At 38.0% G+C, this 15,032-nt stretch overlaps 1 protein-coding gene across 2 annotated transcripts in view; it reads right to left on the bottom strand.

Annotated features, from left to right (window-relative positions):
• Positions 1 to 3,826: 3,826 nt before the first annotated feature.
• The window catches only part of PDK3 (pyruvate dehydrogenase kinase 3), a 51,021-nt gene continuing 39,815 nt past the window's right edge, over positions 3,827 to 15,032 (bottom strand). For both annotated transcript variants that reach the window (XM_075033494.1, XM_075033495.1), the window contains exons 7-11: positions 14,101 to 14,177; positions 12,778 to 12,879; positions 12,061 to 12,171; positions 6,675 to 6,788; positions 3,827 to 5,581 (exon numbers count right to left, since the gene is read on the bottom strand). In XM_075033494.1, coding sequence (XP_074889595.1) covers positions 5,438 to 5,581; positions 6,675 to 6,788; positions 12,061 to 12,171; positions 12,778 to 12,879; positions 14,101 to 14,177 — 548 coding nt within the window. In that variant the 3' untranslated portion in view covers positions 3,827 to 5,437. The remainder of the gene's footprint in view (positions 5,582 to 6,674; positions 6,789 to 12,060; positions 12,172 to 12,777; positions 12,880 to 14,100; positions 14,178 to 15,032) is intronic.

The raw sequence follows: 15,032 nt of genomic DNA, 5'->3' as shown, positions 1-15,032 counted from the left end.
GGAGGGAAACGGACATGGAAACACTCAAATGTGTGCATCCATAGATTTCAAACTGCTTTGTGACAAAACAGGCAAGAAACACTTCTATAAAATTATTCTGAGCTCCCAACTGCAGCTCGCTGGGGGTGTCCTTCTGTAGGCATGTGTGAAGTTGACCTTGGGCTGCCAAATCACAAACTAAGCTCCACAGTGTGTGAAACCGAATCAGTCCCTTGGAAATGTCATCACATGGTTTTTACATATTTTTATTTGTCAGCAACAGGGAAAAAAGGAAAATGAGTATACACAAATTATATACATGGGTATTGGACTAGAAACAATTCCAACACAAGTTACAGAAGACTCAAAACATCACCAAGTAACCTCATGAAAAATTAGCTTCCCAATCCTCCACTATAGGTTCAGTTAGTTCAAAGGATGCCAGCTCAGAGGAAAGGCAACACGAGACCCCTTTCCCTCTTGGATGCCAGGCCAGCTCAGCAGTAAGAGTTCTGTCCCAAAACCGACGGTGGGAGCAAATTGACTTGATTTCCACTCACACCAGAAACTCACATCATGAAACCCAGCACAAAGTTTAGCACACTGCTAACAGTTCATCAGCGATGGCAAGCGTGGAACAGCCAGCAGGTCCCTCGCATAAGGACAGAGCTCGCTGAGGAGCTGAGAGCGTGCCACTTGGAAACGCGCCCTGCCGCTGCCTGATACGATCTACAAAGGGTATGAATTTCAAAGGAGTGTCAATCTGGCACCTCTCGGCAGTACTCAAGTCAAAGGAATAATTTTAATAAAGCAATTAATACTAGTCTGACAACGTCAGAATTAATCACAAACACATCAGTCCTACTGATACGACATAAAAAACCCCTCTAGATTTAAGAAACAAGTTCTCTATGCCAATTTCTGAGATCTTTTAAGGCAACATAATACTGCAACTAAAGCAGGTGAACTTTAAGTTTTCTTATTTATTTTTAATTAGAAAGCCACTTCAGTTACACCAATCTTCATTGTTTCAAATTAAGTGTTGATCCTGAGAACAGATTAAAGTGAGATTACTCTCATACCCTGTCTACCTGTGCAACTATTTGCAAGATTCAGCCCTGAAGTTGCTACACAATTTATTAGGATGCTCCTCATTTGTGAATAAACTCACCTTTGAACTCAGTAATACATCATTCTGTCATGTGCCATCACATTTTCTTAAGTTCTGCAAAACCACATTTATATCTATTAATTCATAGGCAGGTGAGTATATCAGGAAGAAGAGATTAAGAGCTATTAGAAACCAGAGCATCTATATGGCAGCTGAGGAAATATGCAAGGAAACTGAACACCACACAATCAGACAGGGTTATCCTCAAGAGATAAATACTAACAATAAACATTTAGGCTGTTTTCTACAAAATTACTTATATCAGTCAAGACCACTTTGCAGCACCTAACACAAAGATCTAGAAGTGTTTATTAAAGCAGGGGTGGGGGGAGTGTCTTCCATGTCAACGAGGTCAATATTTCACCCTAAATACTAAGTTTGGGTGGAAGTGAATAGATCACACTACACTGAAAGATCACTCCTGCTCACTGTTTGGAGAAAGTGAACAGCTGTTTCAAAGCAAATTCTACATGCCACTGAGGACGAAGAAGAGCATGCTATCCAGCTGGAGCAGCAAGTGTAGTTTACATAGCCAAAAAGTAGCTTGAGTTTTCCAAGAACACTACAATTAATATCTATTTTCTTAAAGCATGTGTCAGGGAACCTGCTTTAAACACTACCCAAGAGCTAGCACAAACTGCAGCAGGACAAAGACTTTCTCAGTACTATCCTAGGTCACCACAGTCAAGTACAGAGGCGAAGACTGTGCATTTGAGTTGTAAAAGAAGCATTTCAGTATCTTCTGAATATTTTTCAAGTGCTGACTCTGAAAAACCCCTTGTTAGCCTCAAAACAAAGCCTAGAAAAGCAGGGAGCACAAATAGGTATATGAATTGGAGAGACTTCAGTATCTATTAATATTAAACTAGGCAGGGGATTAATAGATTACGTTCACACCACAAAAACGCAAAATGGACAAAAAAGTTAAACTGTTACACTACGACATACAGAAGTTGTTTGTAATTTCTCAGGAAGAATCGACGAGCAAACATCTCTTGCTCAGTTTGTTTCTGTTGGTCACTAAATACAACAGATACGCAGCATTTTCACTGAAAACATTTTTTTCTATTTATGTGTCCTGTAACTCAAGACAAGCAGGTTGCAATGTTAGCAGGCCATACATCTGAAATCCATAAAAGAAATATACTTTTATATCATCAGAAAGTTTGGAATTAACAGCCCCAAGATACTGAAACTAATAGTTACAGCAGACTCCAGTCAAAGGTAGAAGTAACTGAAAAAAGATCATCAGTATCTGTAGCTGAACTAGCCATGTTAAAAACCCATCCACCCGCATTTTTCAGGCATACCCATTGAAAAACTCTCTTCTAATCAGAAGTCTGCTGCTGCTGCTTCCTAAGACAGTTTTCAGACTAATACCCCTATGCAGAAACACGGCATGAAGACAGATGAAAAACAATTTATGGCATACCTGGGATCTCCACTAAAGCACAGACTGCCTAGACAAGGTTGGAGGAGAAAAGTTGCTTCTTGCTCATATTCACTGTAATGCCCACAAACAGGCATTGGGAAATGGAAAGAAAATGCATTCCTTGTGCTCTGCCCTCCTGCTTTGAGCTGTTTGTACAGGCTCAGGGTTCTTGGAAATAGGTGCCCTTTAAGGGGACTTCAGTTTTCAAGTACTAGAGCACTTCAGTCCTGAAAGCCAGCCAGTTGTTTTTGTGAGTAAAGAAGTGAAATGACTAATACACCATAACATCCTCCACAGTATCTTCAGCTTTCCTTCATTGGCTTCCACGGTTTATATTCACTTCAAGAAAAAAAAAGTTCAATATGCCTGCTTCCTTTCTTTTCTTTCTGTTCCCTCTCCTCTTCACATATAAGGAGACAGCCAAAAAGAAGCACTAGGTCAGGATTTACTACTTCAAAATACGACTTCTAACAAAAGCTGAAACTCAGCTTCTTACACAAACTATCTTATTCCTTGGAATGATTTAGGTAACGTTCTAGGAAAAACTGACTACAGGCAACGGGGAAAATATTAGTTTCACCACAAATTTCTATTTTTAAGCAAGCCCTCCTCTGTGATTACTAGAAAACATGTACAACTTGAAATGAATTTGAAAAACAGTAAGAAGTACGGGTGAGGGCAAAAGTTAAGTGACTAAATTTTAGTAGATTGACTGAAACACCAGTTGGAAGTCACAACTATTACTCTGATTTCACCCCAGCAGCATAGCTGTATCACTTAAATAGCAATTTGCCTTCTCTGCAGCAGTGCCTGCAGTCGTGGGAAATTATTGCTCTGGAGGCCACAGGCACTACACCCTCACCGTGCCGTGTAGAGATCCCCCAGCCAGGGTCAAACCAGTCTGGTTTGGGAACGGAAGAGGACAGCCCCGCCACCATGCTCCCTCCTCCTACCTGCTGGCAGAGAGGGCTCAGAAGGGCAGCGCTTACCAGCTAACCAGTCGGGCAGCCTTCGGCAGCCATCCTGGTACCTCCACCTCTGAGCAGGACGGCAGCACTCCGCAGGGACGTGTACGAGAGCGTTAAAACAACCTGGCCCTCCAGCGTGACTTATCTGTACCGTGTGGCGAAGCCCACAGAACCTCAAGCCCTGCAAACTCGTGAACTACTCACGTACAAATTCTTGAATTGACTGCAACAGATTAAGAGTAAGGGTTTGCAAGGTAAGGACTCTGACTCGTCAGAAATGGGGCTATATGAAGTTTATTGCTCAAAGCACTTTGTAATCCTTTGATGAAGTGTGCTATGTAAGTGCAAAGTACTATCGTTAAGTCAAACGCAGATATTTTTTTTTTAAATACCTAGGAATTTCTCAGCATTTCCCTCTTTAGCTAATAGATCAATTCTTTATAAAAATAAACACTGGGAGGACAAAAGGGACAGTTCCCCCACAATTCTAGTAAACAAGTTTCATTATTCCATGCTAAAACCTGCAACATCTTTCAAAAAATATCAAAACACTTAAAAGAAACTGCGGGTGCATCAGAGTTGCTTACGACTCATCTACTTCATTCCCACGGCTAGGATATCTCTAGAACTTCCAAGTTTCACAAATTTTTCTAAAGGCTATAGTATCAGAAACAGTAATTGGCAAAGACTTGGTGAAGAACAGTTTCCTAGTAGTCAGCAATAACCCTTACAATAAATTTAAGGGGAAAATACTTAGGTTTTTTCTCTTCGATTTTTTTTTTTCATAAATCAGGTACCAGCTACATTTTGTCCCTCCCATTTCTACAGTATTTCCAGTTTCGTGTATTTAGACCAATGACACTTTCCAAAAGCTGGTGTACAACATCTTTATATACACTACAAATTGAAATTACCAGACTATAGTCAGACATTGAATATATAAATAACTTTGCAAACTATTTACAGGTTTTAAACTAATCAGGTTCCAAGCAACCAACACTCTTAAGGCAAATTCATTTGTATGACTGGCTGTCTGGCCTTTCAGCATTTCTCTCCCCTTCCCAGCCCCCCCCAAAATGATAGGCAATAAACATGAAATTGAATTACCCCCCTGCCCCTGTACTGACAGAATTTCTTGTATGGGGAAATGATCTAACTACTTATGATCTTTCCTCAAAACAAGGAAAAATGTATAGAAATGCATTTCTGTGTTTGCGTGTCAAAAAAATCATTAAGGTGCATACCAAAAAGTGGAAGTCCCAAGGTCTTATAACATAATTTTTGTATGCACTTGACAAATGGATTTGGGAATTCGGGGAAAGCATCAGTTTAAAGCTGCCCAACCCTTTTTAGACCTATGCATTTGTAAGCTCATTAGATATAAGATCTGAAGAGCTCAAAGGGATTTTCTGTAACAGGTGACACTGTGTGATATAAAATGCAGCCAAGAGTGGATTTTCAAAGCGTATGTTTAACTACATCAGAATTTTTCTTATACCATATTGCTGTGCAAGATACTATTCACCATTTAAAGGGATTCTGCACATCTTGACAATCCTTATATTGGAATAAGAATTGGCCATTTCAAATAGTATCTTTTTGTACAACGTTGTATTCTTAAGTGCAATCACAGTGCAATCCCTTTTGTCAATGCATGACTGAAGCAACCAAGCATATTCTGGTGAAGTAGACAGGATTCACATACCAAATGTGCTTAGTGCCTTCCTTTAAGTCCCAATCATCACTTTGTTCTTAGTATTTTTCAATGCCCTGATTAGGTCTTTGTTTGGAAGTAATTAGCTATTGTGGTTTGAAGGATTTTGGAACAAAGCAGAGACTTTATACTGAATGCAGAGGTCACCTCCAACAGAGACAAAAGGTGGCAAATTATCGATTAGCTTTATATTTAGAAGCATCCCTCGGTTCACTGCTAGGATTGCTCCAGTCATCTGCTTCAGGTGTGGTCTTGTAGTGTCGCCATGCTGACTTATTAAAAACAGGAAGTCTTTCAAATGATTCACTTGAAAGGGCCTAAGGAAAAACAAAAGCAATGGTAAGCTATCATTAGAGATACCAAGAGCGAGATGATTCTCTGGGGAGTTCTACAGTTACAAATTCTGTATCGAACAAGTGTCTCAATTATCCAAGTGTTACACGTCACAACAGTACTTTGAAAATACTTTAGCTGTGACTGATCACTCTAGTCATAGTAAAAGTTAAAATAAAATAATAACACTCTAAGATATTTCCCTTCTTTCCAGACAGTGGTGTCTACAAAGATAGCATGAAAAATAAGTTTTGGTCAAAAACATTTTAGGGAGAGGGGGCAGACAGCTACTTTACTTAAACGTTTCACTTCTCCAGCAAACTCTGACTCTGTCAGCACACTGATCTGTGAGGACTGATCTAGTTCAGTCCATTAGCATGCCTTTTTCCTCTGAGAAAGACCATACCTTTTTCCTCCACACATACATGCACAGAATTAAACCCATCAGAAACTAAAGTTAGCAGAGGATTCCACAACTCACTTGCTACATACAGCTAGGCACAGTGACAACGCTAAGTCAACAACCTGCACATGAGCTATATGCTGTATTCTTTTACATTTCCTGATGAAATTCAAGCAGTTAGTTTCAACCTTAAGCCCCTGAGTAGCCTGGGATCTCCCCCAAAAGTGACAACAGGATCAATACAGTCTATTACACAAAGGTCAAGAGCTGCATAGAAAAAAACAGGTACTAGTCAGGAGTTACTCAATAGTCTTCTCAGTTTTACTGTGGTCAAAACTTTTAGAATCAGAGTATTAATCAAAATCATCTCTCATCACACAGTTTTTTTGGAAGTTCAGCACTTATGACAAATTAACAAAATACAAAGATCCAACAAGGGGGACTGGGGGTGGGGGGCAGGAATCAAACCAAACTAACCAGTATTAGTACTGGGATAATATTTATTACCTCGGTTTTTAGGATTCTGTGTAACTGATTTAGATAAAATATAATGAAGATAGCAATTACAAATTTGAAAACAAGTTGAAGAGTGAAAAGAGAGAAAGTTCACTTATTCAGCCTGCTATAAACAAATTGCACTGCTTTACTAGCTTGTAAAAGGGTCAAATTCATACCTTCAAATAAATTACAGCATCTGAACCAACGCCTTCCATTGAGTAGAGTTTAAGGTCACCTTGAAAGTACCTAGCGTACAGACGAGAAATTGGCAAGCCATAGCCAAACCCAGCCTACAAAGACAAGAAAACAAAAGGAAAAACATGATGGAAAGTTAAGAAAATGCAACAGATCACTGCAATTGTTTATAAAACAGAAGATACTAAAATATTAGATTTGTATCAAATTACTTTTCAAGCTTTCTTTTATTACTCAGCCTACACTATAAGTTGGTATTCAGCCTTTTGAGTAATCTCCTTTTTTCCTTGGCATAATTTTTTAGTTTAAGTACAGAAAAGGAAAAAATATCAGAGGCCTTTGTTAGGACTACCTTGTCCATTTCACATTTTCTCAAGAGGCAGGTAGGTGTAACATACAGTACGTGCTGCCTCCAATCATCAAAGCAAACCGATACTCTCTACTGCTTCCTCACTATGATTACCATTCCTATGATATTCCATTCTTTGGTAAAAATCAAATTTTTGGCAGCATATTTTTCTACCCCAAGCCTGGGATTATTATTCCCAAATGTCTCCACACTTAGGAGACTACACAAGGAAGCCAGAGACAACTGTTTACTTCATCTAGGTCGCACTATTAAGTGATTTCTGATGCCAAACGGCAACGGAAATCAGAAGACTACATACAAAGCAATACAAGGCAAATAATACTCGCTGCTGTTTACCCACCTAACAAAAGATCAGGATTCCACAGCACCGAATGATCTAATGAGGACTGAGACCCCATACAGACCACACAATTTTCAAAGCATAATAGAACTGACAGGTACAAATTTTAGATTTTAAATTTACAACGCTAATATTCATAACCACAGCTGCAACAAGGTCAACACCTGGCACCTTTTCCAACCCACTCTTGTCAGAAGCAGCTGTAAAAAACCTGAGCCTCTCTCACTCCAGCCAAGGAGTAAGATTTTGGTCTACACATCAACTCTTTCAGATGACTGGGTATGTGCTGAGAATCACAGTGGTTGATTAGTCACCCACACTCGCCCTGAATTTTCCAGGGCTACCCAGAGCAATAAAGGAAGGATTCCAGACATACAAGCATTTGCAAAGAAGGATATACAAGGCAATGGGGTAATACAACTTTTCCATAAGGGTGGCTTAAAAGAATTAGACACCTAAAGTTTTCAGAAAACCAATAAATCCATTCCACTATATTTCTACAAACACGATCTGACAGATAACAGAATCATGCCCTGAATCTTAAAAACAAAGCCCCAGAATGATACAAAAAAGAAAAGGCTAAGAAGAAGGACTTGCAAGCATTACACACAGCTAAATGTGGGGTATCACTCTATAGGAAATCCCTTGAGGAAGGGGTGAACATTGAAGAACTTTGTACTATAGTGTAGGGGTTGGCGTTCGGAAGATCTCGCGTTGTCACGGAAAGTTAGAGGGTTAGTCGCAGCTTTGTGATGTACCTGTAACCCCACCTCCCCTTGTTAGTATAAAAGGAATTAACTGCGCAATAAAAGCGGGAAGTTGGCGCTCACACTGTGTGTGTTATCTGTCTCTTTCCCTGGTCCGGGCCGACCAGTGATCTAAGCGTGGCACCTTGATATGTAGCGAATGCTACACTATAGTATCCATCACAAATTGTCTTGTTGTCATCTACTATCTGTACAGTATCTTTTGACCTCTTCGCCTTTTTTTTGCAGAAGCCTAAATTTAGTGATCTTAAATTGGGTAGAGGTGCTCACTCAGTTCTTCTGAGCAAAATGAGAAACAGAAATGCCAAAAGATGCCGTTTGCTACTTGCACTGCTTGTCATAGTTACTAGTGTCCATTTCCACAGTTAAAACAGTTGCTTAGCTGCACTTTTTCCAACAACAGTATGCTTTAAAAACATAGTTCTCAAAGACTCCCATTAGAGACACATGCATCACTTTCAAACAGCTGGTCTTGAAACTAGATGCATTTCTTTCTTAACCTCTAAAAAACAGGAAGTTATTTGACTGTCTTAGAAAGAACTAAAAAAAATTCCAAAAGCTGACTTGCATATTTTCTGGGGACCAGACAACAAATACATTACAGAAATTAAAAAGCACAGCAACTGAAAGGCAAATCGTAGATAGTACATACCCCCAGGAACAGCTCAAGTAAAGGCCAGTATCAAGCAATCCTGGAAACACATTATACTTCCCTCTCTCCAGAATTAAACCTCCTTAAAACCCATGCCCATCTTGTGTTTGCCTCCTGCTCCTTCCAGGAAAATATTTTTATGCTCTGTGCTAGCCCACATAATTATTTTGTACTCTCTTCTTCCAAAAATTTCCTGTCAGTCTCTTCTCTACATTGTCTCCAGGGTATTTTCCAAAACAGATAACTTATAAGAAATATGAAGACAACAGATCCCACATGAGTACCTTGTTAATGCAAGACCTTACAAAAGGTTTATTTTGCAAAAGACAATTAACAAGAAGTGATCTCTACATAGGTCTGTGCTTGACCTAGAGGACAAAATATAGTCAATGGTGGCACATCTGCTGTGAGGAGGAAAAGCTTTTTAGAGCCAATTTCTCATTAAATATTACAGTATGCATTATACAGATAGGAAATTATTAAATTTGTGTTACCAGTATCTACAGGTTTAATTAAACCTGATTTAAGCCACATTTCTCCCATGATAAACAAATGCTGCCAGAGAGAATTATTACATTCTCTGAGAAAACCTAATTATCATTAAACATCACCATGTGTTTCTAACATTTCCGCTATGTGTATAGCAGTACAGATGCACACAAGACCTGCTAGAATCTGAATGCTGCCATGGTAACAAGGTTTCTCAGCAGTTTTTAAACAACATTTGCAATGACACTGAGAAAGAATTTCACCAATCAACAAAAAGATCCCTCTCTTCCCCTCCCAAAGGCAATGAATATTTCATAAACGAGACAGGGGATCATATAACAAGGGGAGGGAGTGTTAGAACAGAAGAATATGTCTATTTACACTGCACTGCAATTTAGTTTAGAATATTATCTAGGTCAAGAATGACAAGCACAGACAGACCTGCCTACCTTCTGGAGCAATTCTTAAGTAGTTTGGTCTTCAGCAGTACGCAATAAAGAAAATCTCCTTCTGTATGGACTTTGAAGAGGATTTATGAGGAACCTTACTGCTGAAGGATTTTTGTTTCTAGACTGACAAAGTATAGCATAATTGTTTTTGTAACAGAATCTGGGCCATAATACAGAACATGTCAAGCTGCACTGCTAAGTCCTTTTTCCTCTTACTAGAAAGATATGCCACAGACTCCCAGTTCTTGACTTGTTTCTTTCTGCACACACATATAAGTGTCTAAAGCATGCATAATTTTTGTCTAATTTAGAGGATGGATCACAGGGTGGTCAGGTAGGTAGCTCTTTATTATCCATTGGTAAAAACTTTTTAAGCAGTTCTAATCCAGAGCATAGTTTTCTTGCTCATGAGGGTATAGACTCCTGCAGAGTCTCCCAAGCTCCAGCCTGTAACTTATTCTTTTCAAACTTACTTTTTACCAGCCCTGAAATTCCACTTACATAGAAAGAACTTGGCAACCTAATGAAGCTAGCTCTGTGGATTCTGATCAAATTCAGCTCTCCAGTATTATAACTGTTGCTGTTTTGTTTTCACAGGGTGGATCATACTCCTTACAAAACTGTGGTGGTAGCCAATCCCTAGCTGACGTACAGACCAAAGAGAAAAACGAGTCCTGAAAATGGAATACAGTAGACGAACACCAAGTATAAATGCCACAGAATCAAAGTATCAAAGTAAGCAGTCTTGAAGATGAGGAAATATACACAGGAATACATTGCTAAGGATGCATGGGGAAAAAATAGTGTCAATCCTAAGATGAACACATTTTACAATCAGAGAGCCACAAAGGAAGAGACATTTTAATAGTGAATACAACTGGTAATCAAGGTATAAGTTTATAGTGGGAACAAGTTTCAGGAAATCCTTGTAGGCTGATATAGTAAATTGCTGATCAAAAGTGAGACAGAACAAAGGCAGATTATGAATCAAGAAAGATTCTACCATTCTTGACAAAGAAAAAAGTTTATATTTGAATTAAGGCCTGTTCCCTATCACTCATCCCGTTCAAGAAGATTTTCTATGGAAAAGCAAAAGTTCGAAACATATTACTAAGATGTGTTGTAGAGGTAGGAGCTGTGAAGGATTAATATCAAATCAATGCAGATATGGAACTGGGTTTCACACCTACCACAGTGGCATCAATTTTTTTATTAGCTCTGAACCACTCTGAACTGGTCTTACCCCCAGTTCACTGTTAATTATTTTATACCAAAAATAGTCACATACTCTGCACCACATTTTATTAGCTGCCTGAAGGCGCTTCAAGCACAGAAGTATCAGCAGAAAAAAAATAATCCCTTAAGAACATGCTAGATGAGCGTTCCTAAATAAGGAAAGGAAATTTCTCAAAGAATCAACTTTTTCTTGACATGGTTGAAGATAAAGGGTTGCATCAGAAGCAATAGAGAACAAAGATGGAAGAGGCAAGAATACAGCATCAGTATTAATCCACTTATTGAAAGCGAGTCAAATGGAACAGTAGCCATATAATTTTTATCACAATAAGCCAATATGTAACTTAATGAAATAAATTAAAAATAATTTCATTTTAATAATAATTTTAAAAATCATGCTTGCTAAAAGAATTCAACACTGAAGTAATTCCCTGCTTAGAAGAAACTATGGGGCAATTTTGTTTGTTTGAAATCTGACCCCAATATATCTCACAAGGGAGTATCACATGAGATATTTCCAACTGAACAGGAACATACCCAAAGTGTTCCTATGACATGGAGGTTTGGGAATTTATTTTTTTTTAATGTTTTTTTTACAGTCCATAACTTATATAAAAATAATTTTCAAAGTTCAGTATAAGCTTGTGCATTACCAGGAGGTGCTTCTCAAGTTCTGTAATTCTGACAGCTTGGCTCACCTTTACTTTTATTATAGGAAACTTAGATAAACAGTAATTTACACACCAAAGAGGAATTCATTAGGTTATCCACCTTCTCAGTAATACAGCACTAAAAATCCTGTCCATTAACCCATGAAAATATTGTGCTTATGCAGAAATGGTTGTTTCTAAGAATATAATGTCAAGACAAAAAAAAGCAATTTTCTATTCCAAAGACTAAATGATGATAACAGAATCCATTTTTTCCTGACATGTTTTACCTGCATAGAGTTGCTAATGATAAACAATTCTTCAGTGGAAAACCTGATCCAGTAGATGCAGTGAGAGAAGCGCACAACCAGAGTAGTGCAAAGGGACATTTAAATATATATTGCAATCGCTTACCAAAGGCACAGCTCTTGAGGGCTCCAAGCTAGGCCTGGGTGCTGTTGAGTACATGTAGTTAAACAATCTGTCTATTTTTCTTAAAGGTACACCTCCACCTTGATCACTTATCTAAGGAATGAAAAGAGTTTTAAACATTACGTTCTGAAAAAAAAACCCTGCAAAACTCAAGCAGCATTACCTAAACAACTTTAGAAATGTTAAAGGAGCAGCCAAGGGCTTTGGGTTTGTTTAGTTTGGAAAAAAGGAGGCTGAGGGTTGACCTCATGGCTCTCTGCAGCTTCCTGAGGAGGGGATGTGGAGAGGGAGGTGCTGAGCTCTTCTCCCTGGGATCCCGTGATAGGATGCGAGGGAATGGTTCAAAGCTGCACCAGGGGAGGTTCAGACTGGACATGAGGAAGCATTTCTTTACCAAGCGGGTGGTCAAACACCGGAACAGGCTTCCTGGAGCTGTGGTCAGCACCCCAAGCCTGTCAGTGTTTAAGAAGCATTTGGACAGTGCCCTTAACAACATGCTTTAACTTCTGGTCAGCCCTGAAGTGGTCAGGCAGTTGGACTAGATGATCACTGTAGGTCCCTTCCAACTGAAAATATTCTATTCTAATGAATCTGAAGCAAGTGTCAGAAGTGATACAGTAATTTGCCTTTTCAAATTACAAGTCATACTATTCTAAACCTAGCAGGTTTGTAAGCTGCATATTATTTTCAGGCATTTACCTTAATAGACAGATCTTCTTTCCCCAAAGTGACTAAGGTTTTGATCGATGGATAGCCTTCTCTCTTACCTTCATGCAATTCCACTGTAGCTCTCATTGAATTCTGAAGATAAAGGAAAAAACAGTGTCTTTGATTCTAACTTTACCATATAGGCTTTTTGTGACAACTTAGAACTTGCATTTATGTTGTTGAATCTGGATACTCTGTGCTACATTTCTATACAAGACAGAAAAGGCCATATTTAAAACAAATTCAAGAAGTGCTTTCAAGTCAATGAACTGTCCAGTTAAACTTTTTCATCAGAACTCCATTATACATAGTTTTATCTATTTGTTATAGAGTCAGAGAACATAGAGTAAGATTTTTTTTTTCCTGTGTGAAATCATGTAATTATATATAAGGGGTGACAATATCCTTAACCTCCACTTTGCAGAACAGCAATAGTGATGTTCACCACAGAGAATAAGCTTTGATTTTCTCAGTGTGGGTCACAGTTGTTAAGTTACCATATATCAATCTGACTTTACCATATCTATTAACAGAGTTTCCACTGCCAGTCCGTCACAGGTTCCCATTACTTAAGATACAACTTAGTAGTTTCATACCATTTCATGACTTGTACCAAAACATACCTACAAGTAGCATACAAATTCTCACTTGTTCTACCCTAGAATTAATGTTACAAATGGCAAAATTGGGGGAAGATTTAAATGAACATACTTGACAAGTGTCACAAATCAAACCCAAAATACCATTATTTTGGAAAAGTTTCTCTCTGACCAAATGCTTTCTTCCCCTGAATTTCTAGTGTTCAATTGCACCACCTAGAGACCACCTATCTTACTCAAACACATACAAAAGCTCTCACTTTCATTTTCACTTTTGTTTCAATTATTCAGAAAACAAATAAAAACAAAACAAAGCATGTCATTTACACTACTCAAAAACCTATGGGCTGTTTTCACAATAAACAAAAGACACTGATCCTAACCAGTCCTCAAATATGCAATAAAGAAGCAAGCTTATGAAAATTGCAAGGTAATGAATATATCATTGCAAAAATAGACTATCATGAGTGTTTTAAGTTCACCAGCTGCAAAAACACAAAAAGAGAAGTAGGAAAACACAGAAATTTTTTTTAAGTACACAAGGGCTTGAGAGCGCTGTAAGCCTAGCTTTTAACAGTTTCAAACCCTTGTTTAAGAATAAGCTTAAGAAAGGAAAATTGAAATAACATTTAAGAGCTGTAACTGAAAAGAATCTCAATTTCAACACTAATGTAAGTTCACAAAACCCTTCCAAATATTAACAAGTGCAACCCACCTTGAATAATTCAAATAACATATGAAACAAATGAGAAGGTACATAGACTACTTGAATAGGCTTGTTTGGAGCTTTAGCTGAAAAAATAAAAATAAAGACAAATATTTTTTCAAAACAGCATTTTGTAGCATTTCTATTGACAGGAATAACATGAAACTGTAGGCAAAGACAAGCATGTAAGCATGTTCTAATTTTCCAAGTGCAAGATTAGTTCCATGAAGTAAAAACATAAATTTCAGTTACTGCTATCACCTGAAGTAAAACATTCTAATGATGATTTTCAGACATCTATGTCAGCAGACTTTGTTTAGATATGAAACTTCACTAAGCAGTGGTTGGTTTCATACTGACAATGTATGTTAACTAAGAGAACTTTCCCACTTAAGTGGGACAATATTTAAGCATAATATTTGCTGCACAACAAGATTCTTTAAGAAATTCACTGTTTAAATATTCTAAAACCAACTACATTTTACCTTAATTAAAACCTATAAAATGTAAATTATTCATAAAAACTTTCAAAATATACTTCAAACAATATCCCAGTTTTCTTATTCCAAATCATAACTGAATTGTTTGTTCACCGTTGTCCTGGTTTTCTCTACTGTTGGATCTTTTTACTTAGGCCTTCAAATTGATTTTGCATTGATTCCTCTGCTGCAGTACTCTTAGCTCCAAAATCACTCCATCTTGGAGGGGGGAAGGTTGGGTCCCTTAGTTTTCAGAGGGGGGGCTGGTAGTAATGCATCAGTGTTGACAATATCACTTTGTGTAGAGAAGTATTTCTACAATATTAAATAGTACTTTGAGCAACTTATATGTTCCCCTATATCACACTCTCCATTTTGAGTGTTACCTATTCTGAGACTTTTGCAATTCTTCTGCTGAAGTTTAGAAACATCTTAGTCTTGTGTTTGGACAGCTGTCCAGAA

The sequence above is a fragment of the Buteo buteo genome, chromosome 8, assembly GCF_964188355.1.
Source record: "Buteo buteo chromosome 8, bButBut1.hap1.1, whole genome shotgun sequence".
In the NCBI taxonomy this organism is placed as follows: domain Eukaryota; kingdom Metazoa; phylum Chordata; class Aves; order Accipitriformes; family Accipitridae; genus Buteo; species Buteo buteo.
This window is presented reverse-complemented; position numbering and strand designations above follow the sequence as displayed.